Source organism: Plectrocnemia conspersa, unplaced genomic scaffold (genome assembly GCF_051122295.1).
Source record: "Plectrocnemia conspersa isolate PC_06_02 unplaced genomic scaffold, ASM5112229v1 ptg000002l, whole genome shotgun sequence".
Taxonomy (NCBI): Eukaryota; Metazoa; Arthropoda; class Insecta; order Trichoptera; family Polycentropodidae; genus Plectrocnemia; species Plectrocnemia conspersa.
The window spans coordinates 552,027-570,909 of NW_028277166.1; the positions used below are offsets into that span (position 1 = coordinate 552,027).

General features: G+C 32.6%; 3 protein-coding genes across 4 annotated transcripts; 2 read left to right on the forward strand and 1 right to left on the reverse strand.

Annotated features, from left to right (window-relative positions):
* Positions 1–614: 614 nt before the first annotated feature.
* Positions 615–2,101, reverse strand: Gr63a (Gustatory receptor 63a). Its single transcript, XM_088181312.1, has 6 exons — positions 1,883–2,101; positions 1,540–1,683; positions 1,362–1,475; positions 1,018–1,296; positions 788–949; positions 615–725 (listed from the first exon to the last, which is right to left on the reverse strand). The coding sequence occupies exons 1-6, from the start codon at positions 2,099–2,101 to the stop codon at positions 615–617; spliced, it is 1,029 nt and encodes a 342-aa protein (XP_088037438.1).
* Positions 2,102–4,590: 2,489 nt separating this feature from the next.
* Cdc37 (cell division cycle protein 37) lies at positions 4,591–10,342 on the forward strand. The gene is made up of 5 exons (XM_088181679.1): positions 4,591–4,736; positions 8,033–8,599; positions 8,817–8,932; positions 9,003–9,201; positions 9,263–10,342. Exons 1-5 carry the CDS (start codon positions 4,704–4,706, stop codon positions 9,440–9,442), a joined length of 1,095 nt encoding a protein of 364 aa, XP_088037805.1. The 5' UTR covers positions 4,591–4,703; the 3' UTR covers positions 9,443–10,342.
* A 1,733-nt stretch (positions 10,343–12,075) lies between these two features.
* Positions 12,076–18,812, forward strand: pix (ATP-binding cassette sub-family E member 1 pix). Of its 2 annotated transcripts, none has more exons than XM_088181677.1 (11): positions 12,076–12,146; positions 12,383–12,634; positions 12,777–12,992; positions 13,064–13,271; positions 13,353–13,661; positions 13,732–13,832; positions 13,896–14,076; positions 17,479–17,600; positions 18,017–18,213; positions 18,283–18,517; positions 18,589–18,812. In XM_088181677.1, exons 2-11 carry the CDS (start codon positions 12,398–12,400, stop codon positions 18,634–18,636), a joined length of 1,854 nt encoding a protein of 617 aa, XP_088037803.1. In that variant the 5' UTR covers positions 12,076–12,146; positions 12,383–12,397; the 3' UTR covers positions 18,637–18,812. The 2 variants fall into 2 exon arrangements, with proteins under 2 accessions (XP_088037803.1, XP_088037804.1); XM_088181678.1 differs by having other exon boundaries at positions 12,420–12,634.
* The last annotated feature ends 71 nt before the right edge of the window (positions 18,813–18,883 follow it).

Here is an 18,883-nt window from a genome sequence, read left to right on the forward strand (position 1 = left end):
TATGGTTTCAGTTCTTACCAACTGGTTGAAGTTATTGATGATGCTGTTTGTAGCGAGTCACTGTACTACTTTATACATATCAGAAGTCAAAAATTCACGTCAAAAGCAATAAAATCTTGCCGTCGCAGTAGAAACGATTAAGATTTTCTTAACAATATTACGATTTACAATAAGCGAGAGTCGAATAAAATACAACAAAACCAATTTTGAACAATAGAAGAGCGCAAAAAATAATTATCGCTTCTCATAAGTCAAAAATCCACGTCAAAAATCCACGTCAAAAGCAATAAAATCATACCGACACCGTCGCAATGGAAATGCTTATTGCCGAGCGTTCTCACTGCGACAGCGCCGACACGCTTTTATTGCTTTTGACGTGAATTTTTGACTTCTGAGAAGTGATATTCTATTGACCAAAATTCGGTTTAAATATAGTTTAACCAATACTCACATATCAAAAATTAGTAGTAATATCCCTGACGTCCCTGACTATAAAATACCATCAAATACGTAAATCAAAATATTTAAAAAATATCAAACATAACGATCTATATTCATACTTTATTTAAGATATTCTCCTAATATATAATATAATAAATTTGTTATAATATACTTCAATAGTCATAATTATCGATTGTAACGTTAGTAGCTGCGTTTGGATCTTCCGGAATACTGATTTGGAACTGCAATAAAACCACTAGATATGTCACCATAGTAGCCAATAGCTAAAATGTAAAAAAATAATTAAGTACCATAAGATAATAAATATGATGATTAATTCGATTACCGATTTGAATAGATTCCGATTGACATCAAAGAATCCACCCAAACTAATCGACGAAGGATTCATCTCAGTGGCTCTAAGGAACATATTAACTTCTGTCTGAGCATCAGAGTTCATCCACGAAAGTTCTACCATCAACAATTTCTTTTGGAAATTGGTGCGAACCTATAGTAGAATTAATTATAATTAATAAGTAATAACTATAATACTATAATTGCATATGAATGTGTTACATTATGTGATGCATAGTGAGCTTCGTCACAAATGAAGAACAGCAAGCAAATACTATAACACGCCGTTATGCCTAAGCCGATGTCTTTGATTCCAAATCCTTCTGATATTTGTGACATCAATCCATATATAGACAGTGTGATTATGAGAAAGAGGTACAGATTTATAAACGTGAATGAATAACAATTAGCTACGCCTGTGTCTCGAGCTAATTTGCTCAATCGGAGCCATAACGCTCTGTATTCCGATACTAATGCAGCTGGACCGATATGTTTTAATGCCTGTCGAGTAATAATATATAAGTAAATCAGTTATGTATTTCAATAAGAACATAATACAAGAATACCTCTTGAAAGTCATCGGCTAAAACTGTAGCTGACATACTCAAAGCTTCACACAGTAAATACCAATAGCCGCCCAATATATAAGTAAGTACTTCCAAAAACACATAAGGCACTACCTATAATGAAATATAAATATTATAATGATTGTAGAATTATAACAATATTGTAATTTGAACGTACGTGGATAATTTTAAAATGAACCATAGTTATGTGAGTTATGAACACCGAAGCAGTCGATAAAACTGGTAACAGAATAGCGATTATGATGGCTCTGTTGCGTAGATTTAAATTCAATGGTCTTCTTGATACTTTTCTATAACAAATCTGTAATGATTAAAGTATAGTTTTATTATAAAATATTAAATAATAATATATAAATTACTGTACAGAATTTTTTGCTACAAATATAATATAAAATTATATACTGATTTTTAGACATCGATTTAAGTTTTACTGATAAAATATTAAAAAAACATTTTTTAATATATTTTTATGGTTTTATATAATAGTGTGCATAGCATACTTCAAAATCCGTCCAGCTGTTGAAGACTTCGGCAATTTTCTTCGTCTCATACCATATTATAGGCACAACCACAATTGGAAATAGATACACTTTGAACAGATATCCGATAACGGCTTCTACAAAACTGCCTTCAGCCGAACGTTGAATTCTTATCCTATGCGTTGAAATGTATCCAATGTATCCAACCACAGAAGAGAACACTAAAGCCGAATATAACATCGCCGGTGAGACAGGATTGAAGGCCGTGATGCCTAATTGAGGTCTCGTGATCGGTAAAGCTCCCATGGCTCTCAATATGAATATCACCGGTTTAACATTCTCATAGAATATATCCTTCTGCGCTTGTCCGAAAGGTACTTCTTGAGCTCTAGGTCGAAAGAATCCATTGGAATTTGAATTAATTTGATTATCCGGTGTAGCTACAGGCTTCACGTCTAGGAAAACGATTCTCGCTTTATTTTTGTCGGGAGCGACTTGATCGCCAATTGTCGATATCCTATTGTTATACATGTTTTTAAATAATTATGCTGAAACTGAACTGTTTCACTGCATGAGCTATGAAGAAATGTATTCGTACTCCAGTAACACACTTACATTGAACGAAGTAAACATATTGAATAATGAATGCTAGTTTCATGATATGTAGTTATTAATCGGTGACACCTTGTAATTAAGCTGACTATGGGTTGCACAATTTTTATTGTCACAATATAATTAATAATTAAAATAAAATACTTATTATATTATTTAACTATTAATTTATTTATATCAGCTCATGGTAATACACAACAAAAATTAAATATGTTACAAAAAATATCAAAGTATTTTAATTTAGGTCTTAGAAACATAGTTGTTACTTTATTTTTACAAATTAACACTTAGCCAGAGTAATTTTCTTATACCTATTAACTATTAAATCATTTATATTTCAATTACAAAATTAAAATATTATTAGTGATCAAGTTCGTATCATTTAATTTTAATATTTTATGATCTTTTCTCTTTCTAACTATTAATTGTTAAAATACAATATGTTTTTTTACAATAGTGACGCATTGGGATAATCTCACGATTGTCTTAATTTAATTTAAATAAAGCAATAAATACACTACAAAATTATTTACTATAAAAATAAACAAAAAACCAAATAAAACCAGATCTATCCGTAGATCCTGTGTCGTTCTCCTCCACAGAGGTATCCGTTTTATCCCTAGATTGGTCACGCAAGTGATTTTCTTGAAAGTAAGAAATGGGTAGAGGTTATTAAAGTCTGTGCGTCATACTTCTTTACTTCTATTAAAAATATATAAAAGCATAGCTCTATTAAATAATCTGAAAAAAAATAAAAATGTTAAAAATATTTTGAAAAGTGATTTTTACATTTATTGCTATCATTGCGTTATTTTTTGTAAACACAATTACTAATATAGTATTGATCATTTTGACCTAATACTTGCATTAAAAATATACCTTGTAAATATTCCGGTTTTTAAAGATTAATAAATATTGACTACTACGTAGTCAATATCTACTTTAAAAAGTCATTATTTTCAGCCCTAATATAACTAGATCGCCTAATTATTCATAGAAGTAGTTTGATTAATTACACCTGTCAGTGAATGATTCTCAAGGTAACGCAATTTTTGCATTTTTTATTGTATCCCACCCAATTAACTTTCAATGAGATTTGTGATCAATATATTGATTAATTGGCGGTAACGTATAGTCTTACTCTCTTACTGTTTACTTTGTATTACGAAATAATGTTTTTACAAATAAGAACTTCTTCGAAGTTGTTTAAAAACGAACCCAATTTATTTAGTGAAATACCGAAACCGAATATATTAGAGATAGTTATATCTCTTCTTGTTTAATAACATATTTTTTTTAATGTGAATAAAATCTTATCAAGATTGTATCCTGCATTACGCATATTAATTTAGGAGCTCGAGGGCACTATGTGCCTTGTATAATCGCACAGTGCGCAGTAGATCCTACTACTGGCCCTAACGGTTGCAAATGCGGCCAACAACGTTTTGCTACATAAATACGTTTTAAGTTTTTTTATTTAATAATTTATTTTTAATATGATATAAGCATTAAAAAAATACCAAAAAAACTCGATTTAAGTGAAGCAAAAAAAATTTAAAAGTGAGAAGAAGGCTCACTAATGTTTTAAGGCCCAACATAAACTGAGGCTCTCAGAAATAAATAAAATTCGAAGGTTAGAGTGGGCATTGGACATTTGAAGATTGGGCGAAGTCTAAATTTGAGGTAATTTTAAACTAATATTGCTTAATATAAAAGGTTGAAGCTGTGAATAAAGCTAAGGGTGGGCCTAATAAATATTAAAAATAAGTTTAAAATAAACACGTACACAACCTCGGACGGTTATTTATTTATATTTTTACGATTTTTAAGATTTAACACATTTATTGGAGTGCCCCATAATTATGGCTAAGCCTGTATATATAAATCAGCCCCCCACAACATTTTGCGACTGCGCTTGTTCATAATTATTATTATTTTGTATTATATATAATATTATGATGCAAACAAGTGTATTGTAATAAAGAATTGTCCTGTTGCGTATTTTGGTGGGAAATGTATGTATCACAAAATGTAGCACTGTAATATTTAAATTTTCCATCTGGCAAGAATATGTGATATAAACGAACATTTAGCCAAGACTCAAACCAAACATAAATAGTTATGGCGAACATCAACAGAGCGTCGGACGCGCGTGGTTAAGATTGTACTAGAAAGTGGGGAAGGCGGTTGACGTTTCGCCGGTTGCAACCAAATCTTCGTTTAAAACACTATGGTGGACTATAGCAAGTGGAAAAACATCGAGGTCAGTGTCGCCCGAAGATGCTGTGCACTTTTAACCAAAAATATCGAAAGGTCACGCGACAGATCGTTTCTAGCATTAATTTACCATATCACAATCTCGAGAGATTATATTTGAATTGTCGTCGTTTCCCTATTGACGACTAATCGCCGATTAATATAAACTGAATTAATTAAACGACTAATAGTTTTTGACAGTGACATTCTCTCGGTTACAATGCTGCTTTCGAATAATCTAATAACATATTTAATAAACAATAAATATTAAAAAATTCAATTTGACGGATAAAATTACAAACTAAGAAATTAAATGGAAATTTCCTGTCCATATTCAATTTTCTGATAATAAATATGTTATCGTTGTGATAAAACATGTTGTAAAGTGAAGTACAATATTTTAGAAAATAATTAAATATATATTTCGAATAAATCAATCATTATCAGATCAAATATTGAGAATCAATTATTTTCCTTGTTGAGAATGATTTAAATAACATTTGATATTGCTGTGATTGGAAAGAAAGCACAAAGATCATTCTTAGACAAAAGTGTGAGTCATGAATATTTTTAAATAGTATAATATAATCTTGAATGCGCATTCAAGTAAAAACTATTGCTATTAAATATTATTATGTTACTTTTCTAGAACATTAACCACTTTTTCACTTTAACCACTAAAATTATCTTTTTTAAAACAAGCTAACAAGATTATTGTACTAGCTTCATTTATCAGTAAAACAACTAAAGAGTCGCTGGCGTTTAAAGGGTTAATAACAATTTAGATAAATTTGCATTTTTCTCACAAAGTAAAAAAGTGATTCATTGGATTTCATTTTCAATTCAAATTAATTGATAGATTGTACTCGGGCATTGAAAATTCAAATATTCAAATTTTTACGTTCAAATTTCATTTTATTATTTATAATTGAACTCATTGAACTCGCGGTTCGGTGATGTAGAATAGTATTGATTTTTTAATTATAGTTACATATAAAACAAGCATTTTTATGTGCAGAGCTCATTGTAGTAAAGCTGTTGTGCCCTGCACATGTATTTTAAATAAATAAATCACGGCTGTATTTTTCGACACTCGTGGCGTTGCCGGTATGCTCAATCCTACTGTAATAACTGTGAAAATCTAACTTAAAGTTCCAAGACTGAACAGAAGTCTACATCATTTTAAAGCAACTTTCTCCCATGGACGTCATTTCAGATTTTTCCAGGCGGAGGGGACAAAAGTCAGTCAGTCAGTCGACGGTTTCATTAAAATTCATAGTATTTCGTTAAATTACATGCATTTTTCTCATAGAGTAAAGAATATCATATATATACATTCTTTACTCTGTGATTTTTCTAGCCAAATTCAAGGGGCGTTCTTTTTTAGAATCCACGCCAAAAGCAATAGAATCGTTTGGTTATCTAGCTTTCATATTGAGACTTTTTATAACAATATTACAACTTACAATAAGTGAGAATTGAATTAAGGAAGCATATCTAAACCAAATTTTGACCAAAATATCCCTTCTCAAAAATCAAAAGACGCCATCGCAGTGAGAACGCTCGTTACCGAGTGTTCCCACTGCGACGGCGCCAACACGATTTTATTGCTTTTGACGTGAATTTTTGACTTCTGAGAAGTGATAGTTGTTTTTGGTCCCTCCTATTGACCAAAATTCGATTTAAATGCACTTTGACCTATACTCATATAAAAAATCCGTAGTAATATCATATTTTTGAAACAGTATAATATCGAAGTGCAGATTAACTATGGAACATATGCGAGATGTGACGTCTGTCCCCTGAAAGTTGAGTTACTTTAATTTGTATTTTGGGCTTGACATAATGAAAGTTCTAAAAATAGTTACAGTTTTAGGTTAGGGTTTGAACAGCAAATGGACGTTTCACAACTGTCAAATTGAGTTTCATGGATATTTTGGAGTAGTATATGATTTCACTAGTGCCTATCAGTAAAATTATGTTTTCTTAAATATAAATATATATCTACTGGTGAAAATGTATTTGGATAAATAATGATGTATGTTATTGTATATATTTCTATATATGAAAAAGTCAAAATCATACCGCATAAATTATATTTTCACTGGTTAAAATATATATCTACCAGTGAAAATGTATTCCGTTATAATTTCACTGAAAAGACATATTTTAAAAGGTTCGATGATTTTTTCAGACACAAATTTTGCGACATTAATTATTTCATACACTGATTTTTTCAGACGGGACACCGATTATTCAAGACAAAAAATTTTTTTTTTTAAAAATATGGTTATAAGTGTTTAGACCAAAATGCCACTTTCAATAACGGAAAAAAGTATTTAAGACACGCTCGAGGTTGTCATCCACATATTCAATACATCATAATACATGTAATAAAAATAAACTAGGCACATATTTGAGAATGACTTTGTCGGTAAATAACAATGCACAAATCAGAGGGTAAAAATTAAGCCCGCATTAAATCTGTGTAAATAGCAATTTTCATTTGTTGATCACATCTGAAATTTACCATTTAATTTTATATAAGCCGCCACCAAAAAGTTATAATAAATATTTATGTAACATTTAGTTTCTTGTTTTTATAGAGGTTAACTAGTTAAAAATGTCATGAAAATAATCAAAATACCTACAACGAATATTTTGAAAAACTGATTTCACAAAGTAAAAATATTAATTCAATGGATATAATTCCAATTTTTTTTAATATAATATTAAAAATTAAATTCGTGTCCAGAATAAACCTGTCCACACAAATCCGATCACCATTTAATATTACTCTATTAAATTATACCACACTTCACTAATAAAAATGTTGATAACTTAAATTGGCACTGAACACAAAAATCGCGTAATTTTATGTGAAAAAGTAAAGGATTTTTTTAATATAATATATTAAAAAACGTATCTTTTAAATTCATTATTTTTTTCTAGAAACTACGATTTTTTTTAAAAAACAAAAAATTTAAATATTATCAGTGACATTTACCAAAACATTTACCAAAAAAATATTTAAAAAAAAACTATGAACGTCACAAATTTTTTTATAAACGGAAAAAATATACATCGTTCCCCTTCATAGAGATACATATTTTAAGGAGTACTATTAAAAACCACATTTATGTCCTTATAAAACTTTTTTTTTAACAAAGTAAAAATTATAATAAAAATTTAAGTTTGCTGATTTTTAAAGCAGATCTTTATGTCTGTAACTTAAACTGCTTGTAATAGCACTCGCGCGCTATTGGACTAGATTAGGTAGTAAATATTTATATTCTTGTTTAGATCTCTGACGATGAAGATGAAACGCATCCCAACATCGACACGGGATCTCTGTTCCGATGGCGGCACCAAGCTCGGGTCGAACGAATGGAGGAGAAAAAGAAAGAAGTCGATGAATTCGAGAAGGCTAAATCCGATTACAACAAGAAATTAGCTGATACAAAAAAAAAGTTGGTCGAAGCCGAAAAATCCGGTAGCGGAATGGAAGAGCTCCAGAAGGCTCTCAAGGACTTGGAAAAAGAAGAGTTGAATATTAAAGGCAAAGAAGACGAGATTCAAAAGAAAGAAAAAGTCACTCCGTGGAACGTAGACACGATAAGCAAAGCCGGTTTCACTAAAACGATCATCAACAAAAACGATCCGAAGGCGAGCCAAGAGAACCTGACGGACGAACAACGCGAAGAAAATATGCGCAAATTCATTAAAGAGAACGAGAAGCTACTCAAGAAGTTCGGGATGCTGAAGAAATACGACGACTCGAAATTGTTCCTCCAAGATCACAATCAACTAGTTTGCGAGGAAACGGCCAACTATTTGGTTATATGGTGCATTAATTTAGAAATGGAAGGGGTAAGAATTACATTTATATTTATGTATATTTTATAAAATCTGAGTGAAAGATATTGCAGTAAATGTAGAAATGATAGAATATTCATAGAAGAAATTAACACAAGTGAAGAAAACGATTCTTAGTCTTTACAAGCGTATTCATAATTCTAATATGAGAACTCGGAACAGATAAACATATGATTAATACAACTAATAGTTGTTCTTTTATTATTTTTAGAAACACGATTTAATGGAACATGTTGCGCATCAAACCATCTGCATGCAATACATTTTAGAGCTATCTAGAGAGCTAAGTGTCGATCCTAGAGCCTGTATCAGTTCGTTCTTTTCAAAGTTGGTATTATTTATATACCGTTTTATATAAATTTGTATCGTTAAACTCATCTATGACGTATTTCAATAGAATCCAAGTGGCGGTGGCGTCTTATAAAGACTCGTTCGACGACGAATTACGTCAGTTCAAAGTTAGAATCGAGAAGAGAGCGAAGGAAAAGATCGCCGAAGCGATGGCGGCCGAAGAAGCCGAAAGAGAGGCGGAACGACAAGCCAGGCTGGGTCCCGGCGGTCTCGATCCCCAAGACGTCTTCGAAGAGTTGCCAGAAGTATGCGTCGACGTCTTACTTAATCGTAGATTGTGTTTATATTGTTGAAAAAATTTCATAGGAGCTCCAAAAATGCTTCAACGAGAGAAACATTCCCATGTTGCAAGAAGCCATAGCCAAGATGCCGAAAGAAGAGGCTTTCTATCATATGAAACGGTGCATCGACTCCGGCCTTTGGGTGCCCGAAGGCGGCGAGAAGGGAGACGAGAGCCCAGAAGCACCCGCAAATCCGACCGAATAAGTAACAAATGATGAAAATACTAGATTATTTTATGTTTAGTATTACGGAAGTTTTATACTATTTCATGCAAGAATTGTATTTAAACTGATTTATTACTTTATGCATTGAAAGCTTTGTGTTTATTACCTTTGTTATAGTTAAAAATTAAAGTATTTGTGTATATTGTGTCTAACCCAAAAATATCTAGTTTTGTTTAATTTATTCTTAATTGTATGTTAAACAAACATTGTAAAGATATTTTTAATAGTGAAATTCAAGGGTCTTTACTGTTCTAATGCTTTATCCCTCTTAAACCAATTAAAGTATATAAAGAGTTATCAATTTAATAAATAAAATGAATTATACCAGTATTTTTTTTGAGTATTTTGTCTATAAATATCACAAAATATGTTTTTTACAATACAAATAAGCGTAGAAGCTTAAAATGTTGTCTCTCCAAGTCTAACAAATTTTATTATAGATAAATAACGCTTAAATATTTGACTGGCGAGAATTATTAGGGGTAATAAGCCATAATGTCCGAAAAGCCATAAATAATCGTAACGTCAGTCAGTATGATATTTTGACTTTTTTTTTTACGAGCATGACTTAACAGCCATTTATTATTTTAGAAACCACATACTGTGTTATGTATATGAAGGGTCTAACTATCATCTGTGATTCTATCTTTTACTAGTCTTGTTTGGGCCTATTTAAATATTTATTTATTAATTCATCATGGCTAAAACTGCCACTCTAGTAACACTGACGTGAAGGCGGCGAGGACGACAGATTCATTTGGTGGGCCTCGACGGGCAGACAACGGCCTGCGGTGCCTCATCCACTGTTCACTCGCATAAATTTTATATTTCAACATGTAACTGAACTATATTTAAATAAAATACTTCTGCAGCGACTCAATCTGTGTGTAATTACCATTCATCCGCAAAAGTCCAATTCGTATATTATTGTGATTTGATTCGCTCTCGAGAAATCATATGGTATTGACTCACAAACTCCATAATAAATGTGCCGTAATTTTGATCTCGCTCAGTTCGCAATTTCTCTCTGGTTGAGTCTGATATTTTATTAACAGCATAGTGATTTTGACTTGAACTCGAGTGTTGATATTTTGCGTACCGATAAGTAAAACTATGCAACTAAATGCAAGTCGGACGAGATGGGAGACCAGCCGATGTAAATAACCAGGGCACGGTTAATGTTTTATAAAATGGAAAATTTTATTCGAAATTCGGTCGTTCGATTTAATTTTTTTATGAATAAAATAAATATTTTCTGAGTATCGGATCTCCAATTCTTTATCTATTAGTTTGTGACTTTTAAATTCTCTAGGTTTATGTAATGGGTTTCAAAATTTGTTGTATGAGTTGGGAGTCTTTAAATATTATATTTTAAATGTCGCTTAAATAATTGAGAGAGGCAATGACCAGAAAAATGCATGTCATTTAATAAAAATACTATAAATCCTAATATATAAAAAAACGACCACTGACAAGCCAACTTTTGCCCCTCCCCCCTAAAAAAAGCTGAAATGACGCCCCTAATACTAAACCAGAAATTATCGCGTTATCACACATAGAAAATCTACAATAAAAATAATTTCGAAACTATTTTGTAATATATGTTATGTCAGTAAAATTATATCGGAATATATGTTCAACGATCAATATATATTTTTATTATGGAAAATATAATTTATCTGTCAAGTGCTAGTAAAATTATATGATTTTAACTATTCCATGCAAACCGAATGCCCTTATCTCTCGCTCACTCTCACTTAATAGCTACGTGACCGATCGAGAGGGAAAGTATTTCACTGCCGCAGTGTAGCTTCAAGATTCCCAACTGCTCCCCAAGCAGGGAATAATTTTGCTCATCCTGTGAATGTCATCAAGAAAAATTGCCAGTATACATTGATCACATAAAAGTGTCATGAACGTTTAAGAACTGTAATAACTTATGGTTGAAAAAAAATATTTATTGAAATAATATTTAAATAACTTATGCCATAAATAGGTTATATTAGCAATGTGCGAAATAACGTTTAAAAATACCAGCTGCGGGCAAAGAGTTAAATCAATTGGTAGATGATTTTTAGGAAGGTTCAACTCCAAAGAGAATACGACGCTGGTTGTATTCTGTTTGGAGTTGAGTCGTTAATTATTTACGCTTCGTTTCAACTTTTTTTAAATTGTCTACATTAAAAAAAATGATTTAACCTATTTTTGGAATAACGAGATTTGTTAAAAAATGTCATGTTTTAGTTATTTTGTGAAGGTTTAAAAAGTATGTTCAGTATTACCCCATCAGTATGGAAAATAAAAATTATAAATCTTAAAAATATATGTATATATTATTGAAATTGAATAATAAAATATTTATTAGTTTCTTACTGTGAAGCCAGTTAGAGCAAGTTAATGGTCAAATTTTGTGTAGTTATGCTTAAAATGCACAAATCGAGGGTTGTCACTACTGGAAAAATATGATATAAATGAAATGTTAGAGAATTGATACGAATGAAAATGTTGTAGATTTAAGTGATAAGTTTAGTTAGTTAAATAAAAATAGTTAAGATGAAGTAGAAAATATTTTTTATTGCATAAACCGTCGCTTTGGCAACCCTGCCAGCACCTATTGACAAGTGGCGATTCCTACTCTCGCTCCTTTCGCTTTAGGCGAGTTCGCTCTCCGTCCGCTCGTTCAGGTACGTTCTTTTTCGGGGGGAATTCGCCCCCCGAAATGCGTTTCTCGAAAGATTAACCTCGTTTTACATTCGCTATTCTCATCAATTGAGCGCTGTCTTTCGTACACTTTGAGGTTATGTGCTGTACTATCACATATGGGAGTGTTTATTAGATTTTTAGCTTAGCATGAATGAATTATTTAACTGTGTGTTTCTCTCTAATAGCATTTGCAAACTTTCCCCTTTCATAATTTTAGATTAGATGATACAAAATGAAGGGTGTGAAAATTTCAGCCATGTCGCGGAACAGGGCGAACGACGAGACGGATAAGCAGACTCGTATAGCCATCGTCAACGCCGACAAATGTAAACCGAAGAGATGCAGGCAAGAGTGCAAGAGGAGCTGCCCGGTCGTTCGCATGGGAAAGTTGTGCATAGAAGTTACGCCCAATCAAAAAATAGCAGCTATTTCCGAAGAGCTGTGTATAGGATGCGGTATTTGTGTCAAGGTATTTATTCGTTGGGAGCCGTCGTTTGTGATTTTCTCAAATTATTATAAATTCTAATTACTAAATTACTAGTGCCGTAAAACTGGCAGATATAATATTATAATAAATGCCAAAAATATAAGTGCTATTTACTAATTTTTAGAAATGTCCATTTGACGCCATCACTATTATCAACTTACCGTCGAACTTAGAAAAGCACACGACTCATCGTTATTCCAAGAATTCGTTCAAGCTGCATCGCTTGCCGATCCCGAGGCCGGGAGAAGTGCTCGGTCTCGTCGGTCAGAACGGTATCGGCAAATCGACCGCTTTGAAAATTCTCGCAGGCAAACAGAAGCCTAATTTGGGGCGCTTCAACGTAAAACACTCGCAACTTTAATCTTCGATTTATTACTAACAATGTATTTTAATAGAGCGATACTGTCGCAGGAACCCCCAGACTGGACGGAGATTCTCTCATATTTCCGAGGATCCGAGCTGCAAAATTACTTTACGAAAATTCTCGAAGATCATTTGAAAGCGCTCATAAAGCCGCAGTACGTCGATCAAATTCCTAAGGCCGTAAAAGGCACCGTCGGACAACTTTTGGACAAGAAAGATGAGCGTAAAAATCAAGATATTATTTGCAAGATGTTGGGTGAGTGAAACGGGACTTTATACGTTTAATAAATTGGGCGATATATAATATCTAGATTGGGTATTTCGTATTTCATTTCAGAACTGTCCCACATTCGCGACCGTCAAATTTCCGAACTTTCCGGCGGAGAGCTACAGAGGTTCGCGATCGCTATGGTGTGCATCCAAGACGGCGACATCTTCATGTTTGACGAGCCGTCGTCGTACTTGGACGTCAAGCAACGCCTGAACGCCGCCCAGACTATTAGATCGTTGATCGATCCCGATAAGTTCATCATTGTCGTCGAGCACGATTTATCAGTGTTGGACTATCTGAGCGACTTCATTTGTTGCTTGTACGGAATGCCCGGAGTTTACGGCGTAGTAACTATGCCTTTCTCTGTTCGCGAAGGTAATCGTTTAATTATAACTGCGCTATTATTGATATGTATGCGTACTAATAATATTTTTATTAATTCTAGGAATTAATATTTTCCTCGATGGATACGTCCCGACCGAAAACATGAGATTCAGAACAGAATCGTTGATATTTAAAGTGTCCGAATCGGCTATCGAAGAAGAAGTAAGTTCTTCATTTTTATTTTATTTTTTACCACTGCTCATTTGTTGCGTCTTGTCGGTTTAGATCAAACGAATGAAACATTATTCGTATCCGAGAATGGTTAAATTGATGGGCGACGACTTCACTCTAACTGTCGATAAAGGTCAATTCTCCGATTCTGAAATTTTGGTGCTTCTCGGCGAGAACGGAACCGGAAAGACTACGTTTATAAGAATGCTGGCCGGTAAACTGGAGCCCGATGAAGGTATGTTTTTTAACATTTCATCTAATCATTTAGTGGCAGATTCTGAAAAAATTCGTGATAAGCAGTTAAATTGGCTTTAACATTTAGATTACATAAAATATCTATTTTAACGAGTATCAACATTTTTGTTGTTGTGGAAATTGCTTTTCTTTCTTTTCTTGCTGTCTCATTCGAATTGAATATCTCTTTTCACTTTGTCTTAATGTTTTTGATTGAAATCTTATGATTATTTCAATATTGTAATAATAGGATCATATTAGCTTTAAAATTGACAGAATATTTCACATACATAGTTTTATTTCCAGTTGCTTTCTCTTTGTTCATTAAAGTGTCTTTTAACTCGTCAATTTCATCTTCTAGCGGTAAATGTAATTTAAGCGAGTTTTATCTCAATCTTAACCTAACCCTTCTCAATGTTGTTGATTAAATTTTTAGATTATTTCAATTTTAAATTTTTGCAAGCACTAAATTAAAAATTACAAATTGAAATAATCCAAACGTCAACTATTTTTCGAGCGTTTCATGAGATTTAGGGAAATTATTGAAAAAATAACTGAAGGGTATATAGTGCCATCTCTGGAGAAAGTAAAAAATTTTTAATATAAAATTGGATTTTCATCAGTGTTGCCACATATTAAAAAACTCCCAGGTCGTGAGGAATCGCCAAATTTTTTTTATCACCTTACGTCATAGTTTCCCAAACTATGTTCCGCGGAACACTGGTGTTCCGCGGATCCAAAATTGGTGTTCCGCGGAGCCTAAATAGATATTTCACAAAAATTTATAGTAAATTAAAAAAATTGAACATATTCTACTTCATAACGAAAGGCGAAGCGAGACGGTTAAACTTAATTGAGATTTATGACGTCAAAAGAAGGCGAAGATTTTAGTACCTAGAAGTTGGGTACAGCAAAATAAGCTAAGTGTTCCGCCAAAATTTTCGGATTTGCCAAGTGTTCCGTCGCTGAAAAAGTTTGGGAAACCCTGCACTTACGTCATTGAAAAAGTTTAGTTTTAATCACATGTGCTTGCAATAAACTTTATGGAGTTTAATTAATATTTATTTTTTCGGAAAATAAAAGGCAGTTTTGAAAAATATATATGAGGGTAAAGAGATATTTTTTCGACTAAATGCATACTGTATTATCACTAATTTTTTTAACTTTGAACCCCAATCCTAGTGTTTTTAAATTATTTTCAATGTTTTAAATTTAGTCACCTACCATATGTAACAAGTGACAACAGTTTCATTTGAAACTGGAGATAAACACAACCAATAAAAAAAACTTATAAAATATATTACGTGCAGCAAATCAAACACGCCTAATTATCATTTTAATATTATGAATAGATATTTTTAATGCTTAATTGTAATATTTTACATAAAATATATCGCAATAGTGACTAATTTTTATATTTATCTGTAGCATAGAAAGGGTTAACGTAAACACTGCAATATATGCAAAATATGTAAATAAATATACATTATTTTTATTTTATTTTTTAAACTTTTATTTGACAGTTATACGAGCAACTTGCTTGACTAGAGAACAGTATTAAAATAAAAGGTTCGTAAATTAGTAGTCTGAAATATTTGTGTACTAAAAATTAAATAAACAATCTCATAAAAATATTATATTTAAATACATAAGATATAAATCTAAGTTCACTACCAGGTTTTCTGGTTTATTCTAAATTAATTTTAACGTATAAGCAGGTTCTAATGTGACTCATAAATATTGTCAAAGGTTAGTAGGGAAAGTCAACGAAATTGTGACAATTTAAAAAAGGTCTAGCTTAATATAACATCTTGAAAGACGAGTAAAAATAAGATGACCAGATTTTGAAAATATCAAAGGACGCTAAAAAGGGTCATCTCAGAAACTGTTTGTTTTTTTAGGGATCCTGCGGGAGCTAAAAAAGTCCCTTTGACATTTTTGTTCCAGGAAAAATTTTTTGATAAGGATGGCTTGTCACCTTAATTAAAAACACACAAATAACGCATAAGTGCGGCATCGCCATTTAATGTGTCAAATTCAATACTATAAAATGGTGTACAGTAAATTTGTTTTTTAGGGACAGTGAAAACATTTTCTGGTACTTGTTTAGAATAACGGCGACACATTAAGAAATCAATAGTTATATACTTATATTGCTGATATTAACTATGGTTTGCCGCTAACGGCTACGAAAATGGCCAACGACGTTTTGCTACATGAATACGTTTTCCAATTTTAACTGGTTAGGTGTGTGTGAGCGTTAGTGAGAACATTTAAACCATTTATGATAAGTAAATAATCTTGTTGTCAATTTATATAATCATCCTCTTACGTAACGTGACCAGATTTTGAAAATATCAAACAAGGAAACTATAAAAAACGGCCAATTTGGACATTTTTGTTTAATGAGGACAAAGGACAAAATTTTTGAGGACGTTTGGTCACCCTATTTTAAGTAGATTCGCTGCAGTGTTATTCATTCATGATGCTTTGTTCTGACCAGCTCCCGCTCGCACCTAATCTGTTTCAATTTTAGAACTGTTTTTGAATGTGACGCCGTCATTCTAAACAAGTACCCATTTTCCTTTTTGTAGTTCCTAACTATCAGCTGACAATTATCTAAAAAACATTTTGTAAAATTCTTTCGTTTATATTTTCCACTTCTGGCAACCCTATTTTTATATATCATACAATTTTGTCAAATTATGCCACACAAAATATGTTTAAAATGAAATGCAGTAAAAAACGATTTATTTAAAATTAGCATTACAGTTACCCTCATTCTAGAGAGAATCGATGTTTTAAAAATACGTTTTTTTATTTTTAAAATGGAAGTATTCTCCATTTTACTCGTCTTTTTATAAAACGCTCTAGTTATAAAAATTAAAAAATCTCTTTTTGATCATGGCCGACACCAAATCGATCAATGCCAGTGACGTCATTTTGCATGCGTGTGTAATTAAATATTGTCAATTATCTGAAGCTAGTTTGAATAATACATTTATTTTATCGAGTTTACTTGACCGCGTAGCGCGCATGCGCATTTAGTAAAGTTTAAATTTTCGCATATGGCAACACCGCCGCAGATCTGTCATAGCGAGTCGTCGCCCGCCGGCTGTTCGTTGCTACGCAGCGAATTGACATTCGTATATTTAAGTTAAACCCTGTCGATGTCGCGGTTATGCTAACATAACCTCAAAGTTTGGTCGAAATCGATACATGGCATGCGACGTACTCTCGTCGTAAAAAATGGCTAAAGGCGACCTTTTCGAGCTGTTCTTCGATCCCGTTTTTCAGAAATGCCTCATGCACGCCCAGACCTTGGCCGCCACCGACGGTTAGGCTACTTTTCATCTCAGTGCGTCTCGGAAGGTATACTTATGTGTGTTTATTTCTTCATTAGGCTCTGGAAAGCTGCCTCAGTTGAACATAAGTTATAAGCCGCAAAAGATATCTCCCAAATCGCAAGGTCTGGTCAATCAACTGCTCCACGAGAAGATCAGAGATGCGTACACTCATCCTCAGGTATGTGTTATTGATTCTTTTTTTATTGTTTCCCATAACTTTTATTTATAATATCAACAAAGTTATTTCAAATTTAGACTTGATAAGTGCTACAATAATTAAATATTGCAAATGTATAGATTAATATATATTCGTCCCATTTTCTTACCATTGCTAACTTGACGTATGAAATTTTTTTTTTTTTATATTTTTCAATGACATATTACCGGACAGATAGATATATTACAATTAAATAGCTCGATGGCACTGTGTACTTTGTATAATTTCTCAGTGCACAGTTTCTAAATAATGCAAACGATTCCTACGAAAGCATTTCTTCAAGCTGATGGCATACATTTAACACATATTAAAGAGATTGTGGAAGAACTCTGTTTTTGGGTGCCACCTTTATTTTATTTTTTTTATTAACATTACAGTTCGTCACCGACGTGATGAAACCGATGAAGATCGACGAGATCATGGATCAGGAAGTTCAGAATTTATCCGGTGGTGAATTGCAACGCGTAGCTCTCGTACTGTGTCTCGGTAAACCGGCCGACGTGTATCTGATCGACGAACCTTCTGCGTATCTCGACTCCGAGCAACGTTTAGTTGCCGCTAAAGTTATTAAACGGTACAATCTTCACTAGTAATCTAATATGTGGGTTTCAGAATTGTTCGTTATAAATGCTTTTATTTACAGATTTATTCTACATGCCAAGAAGACTGGTTTCGTGGTAGAGCACGATTTCATAATGGCGACTTACTTAGCCGATCGGGTCATCGTATTCGAAGGTCAACCTTCGGTGCACGCTACAGCTCACACGCCTCAAACTTTGCTGAACGGAATGAATCGGTTCTTAGAATTGTTGAGCATTACGTTCAGAAGAGATCCAAATAACTTCCGGCCGAGGATAAACAAACATGCGTCCGTTAAGGTAGTATTTATTATTATTATTTATTCATCGATGCAGTCCAGAGAGCTAAATAGCATATTTACTTATTTTAGGATATGGAGCAAAAGAGGGCCGGTCAGTATTTCTTCTTGGAAGATTAAACGTAATGAATCAACATCAACATCGTCATTTCTGTCCGATTCGAAATTTATATTTTATATGAACAAATATAACCATTGTCTGTATGTATAACATCATAAACTCATAAAGAAATGTAATAAATTAATTTTATTTGTATTTTATACGGTGGAAATGAAAAATAAATGTGATTCATTTACATGTTGGTCTTCTTCTATGCCCACACATACACTGTCCAGAAGATCCTCATCGATGAAGAAGGAAAAAACT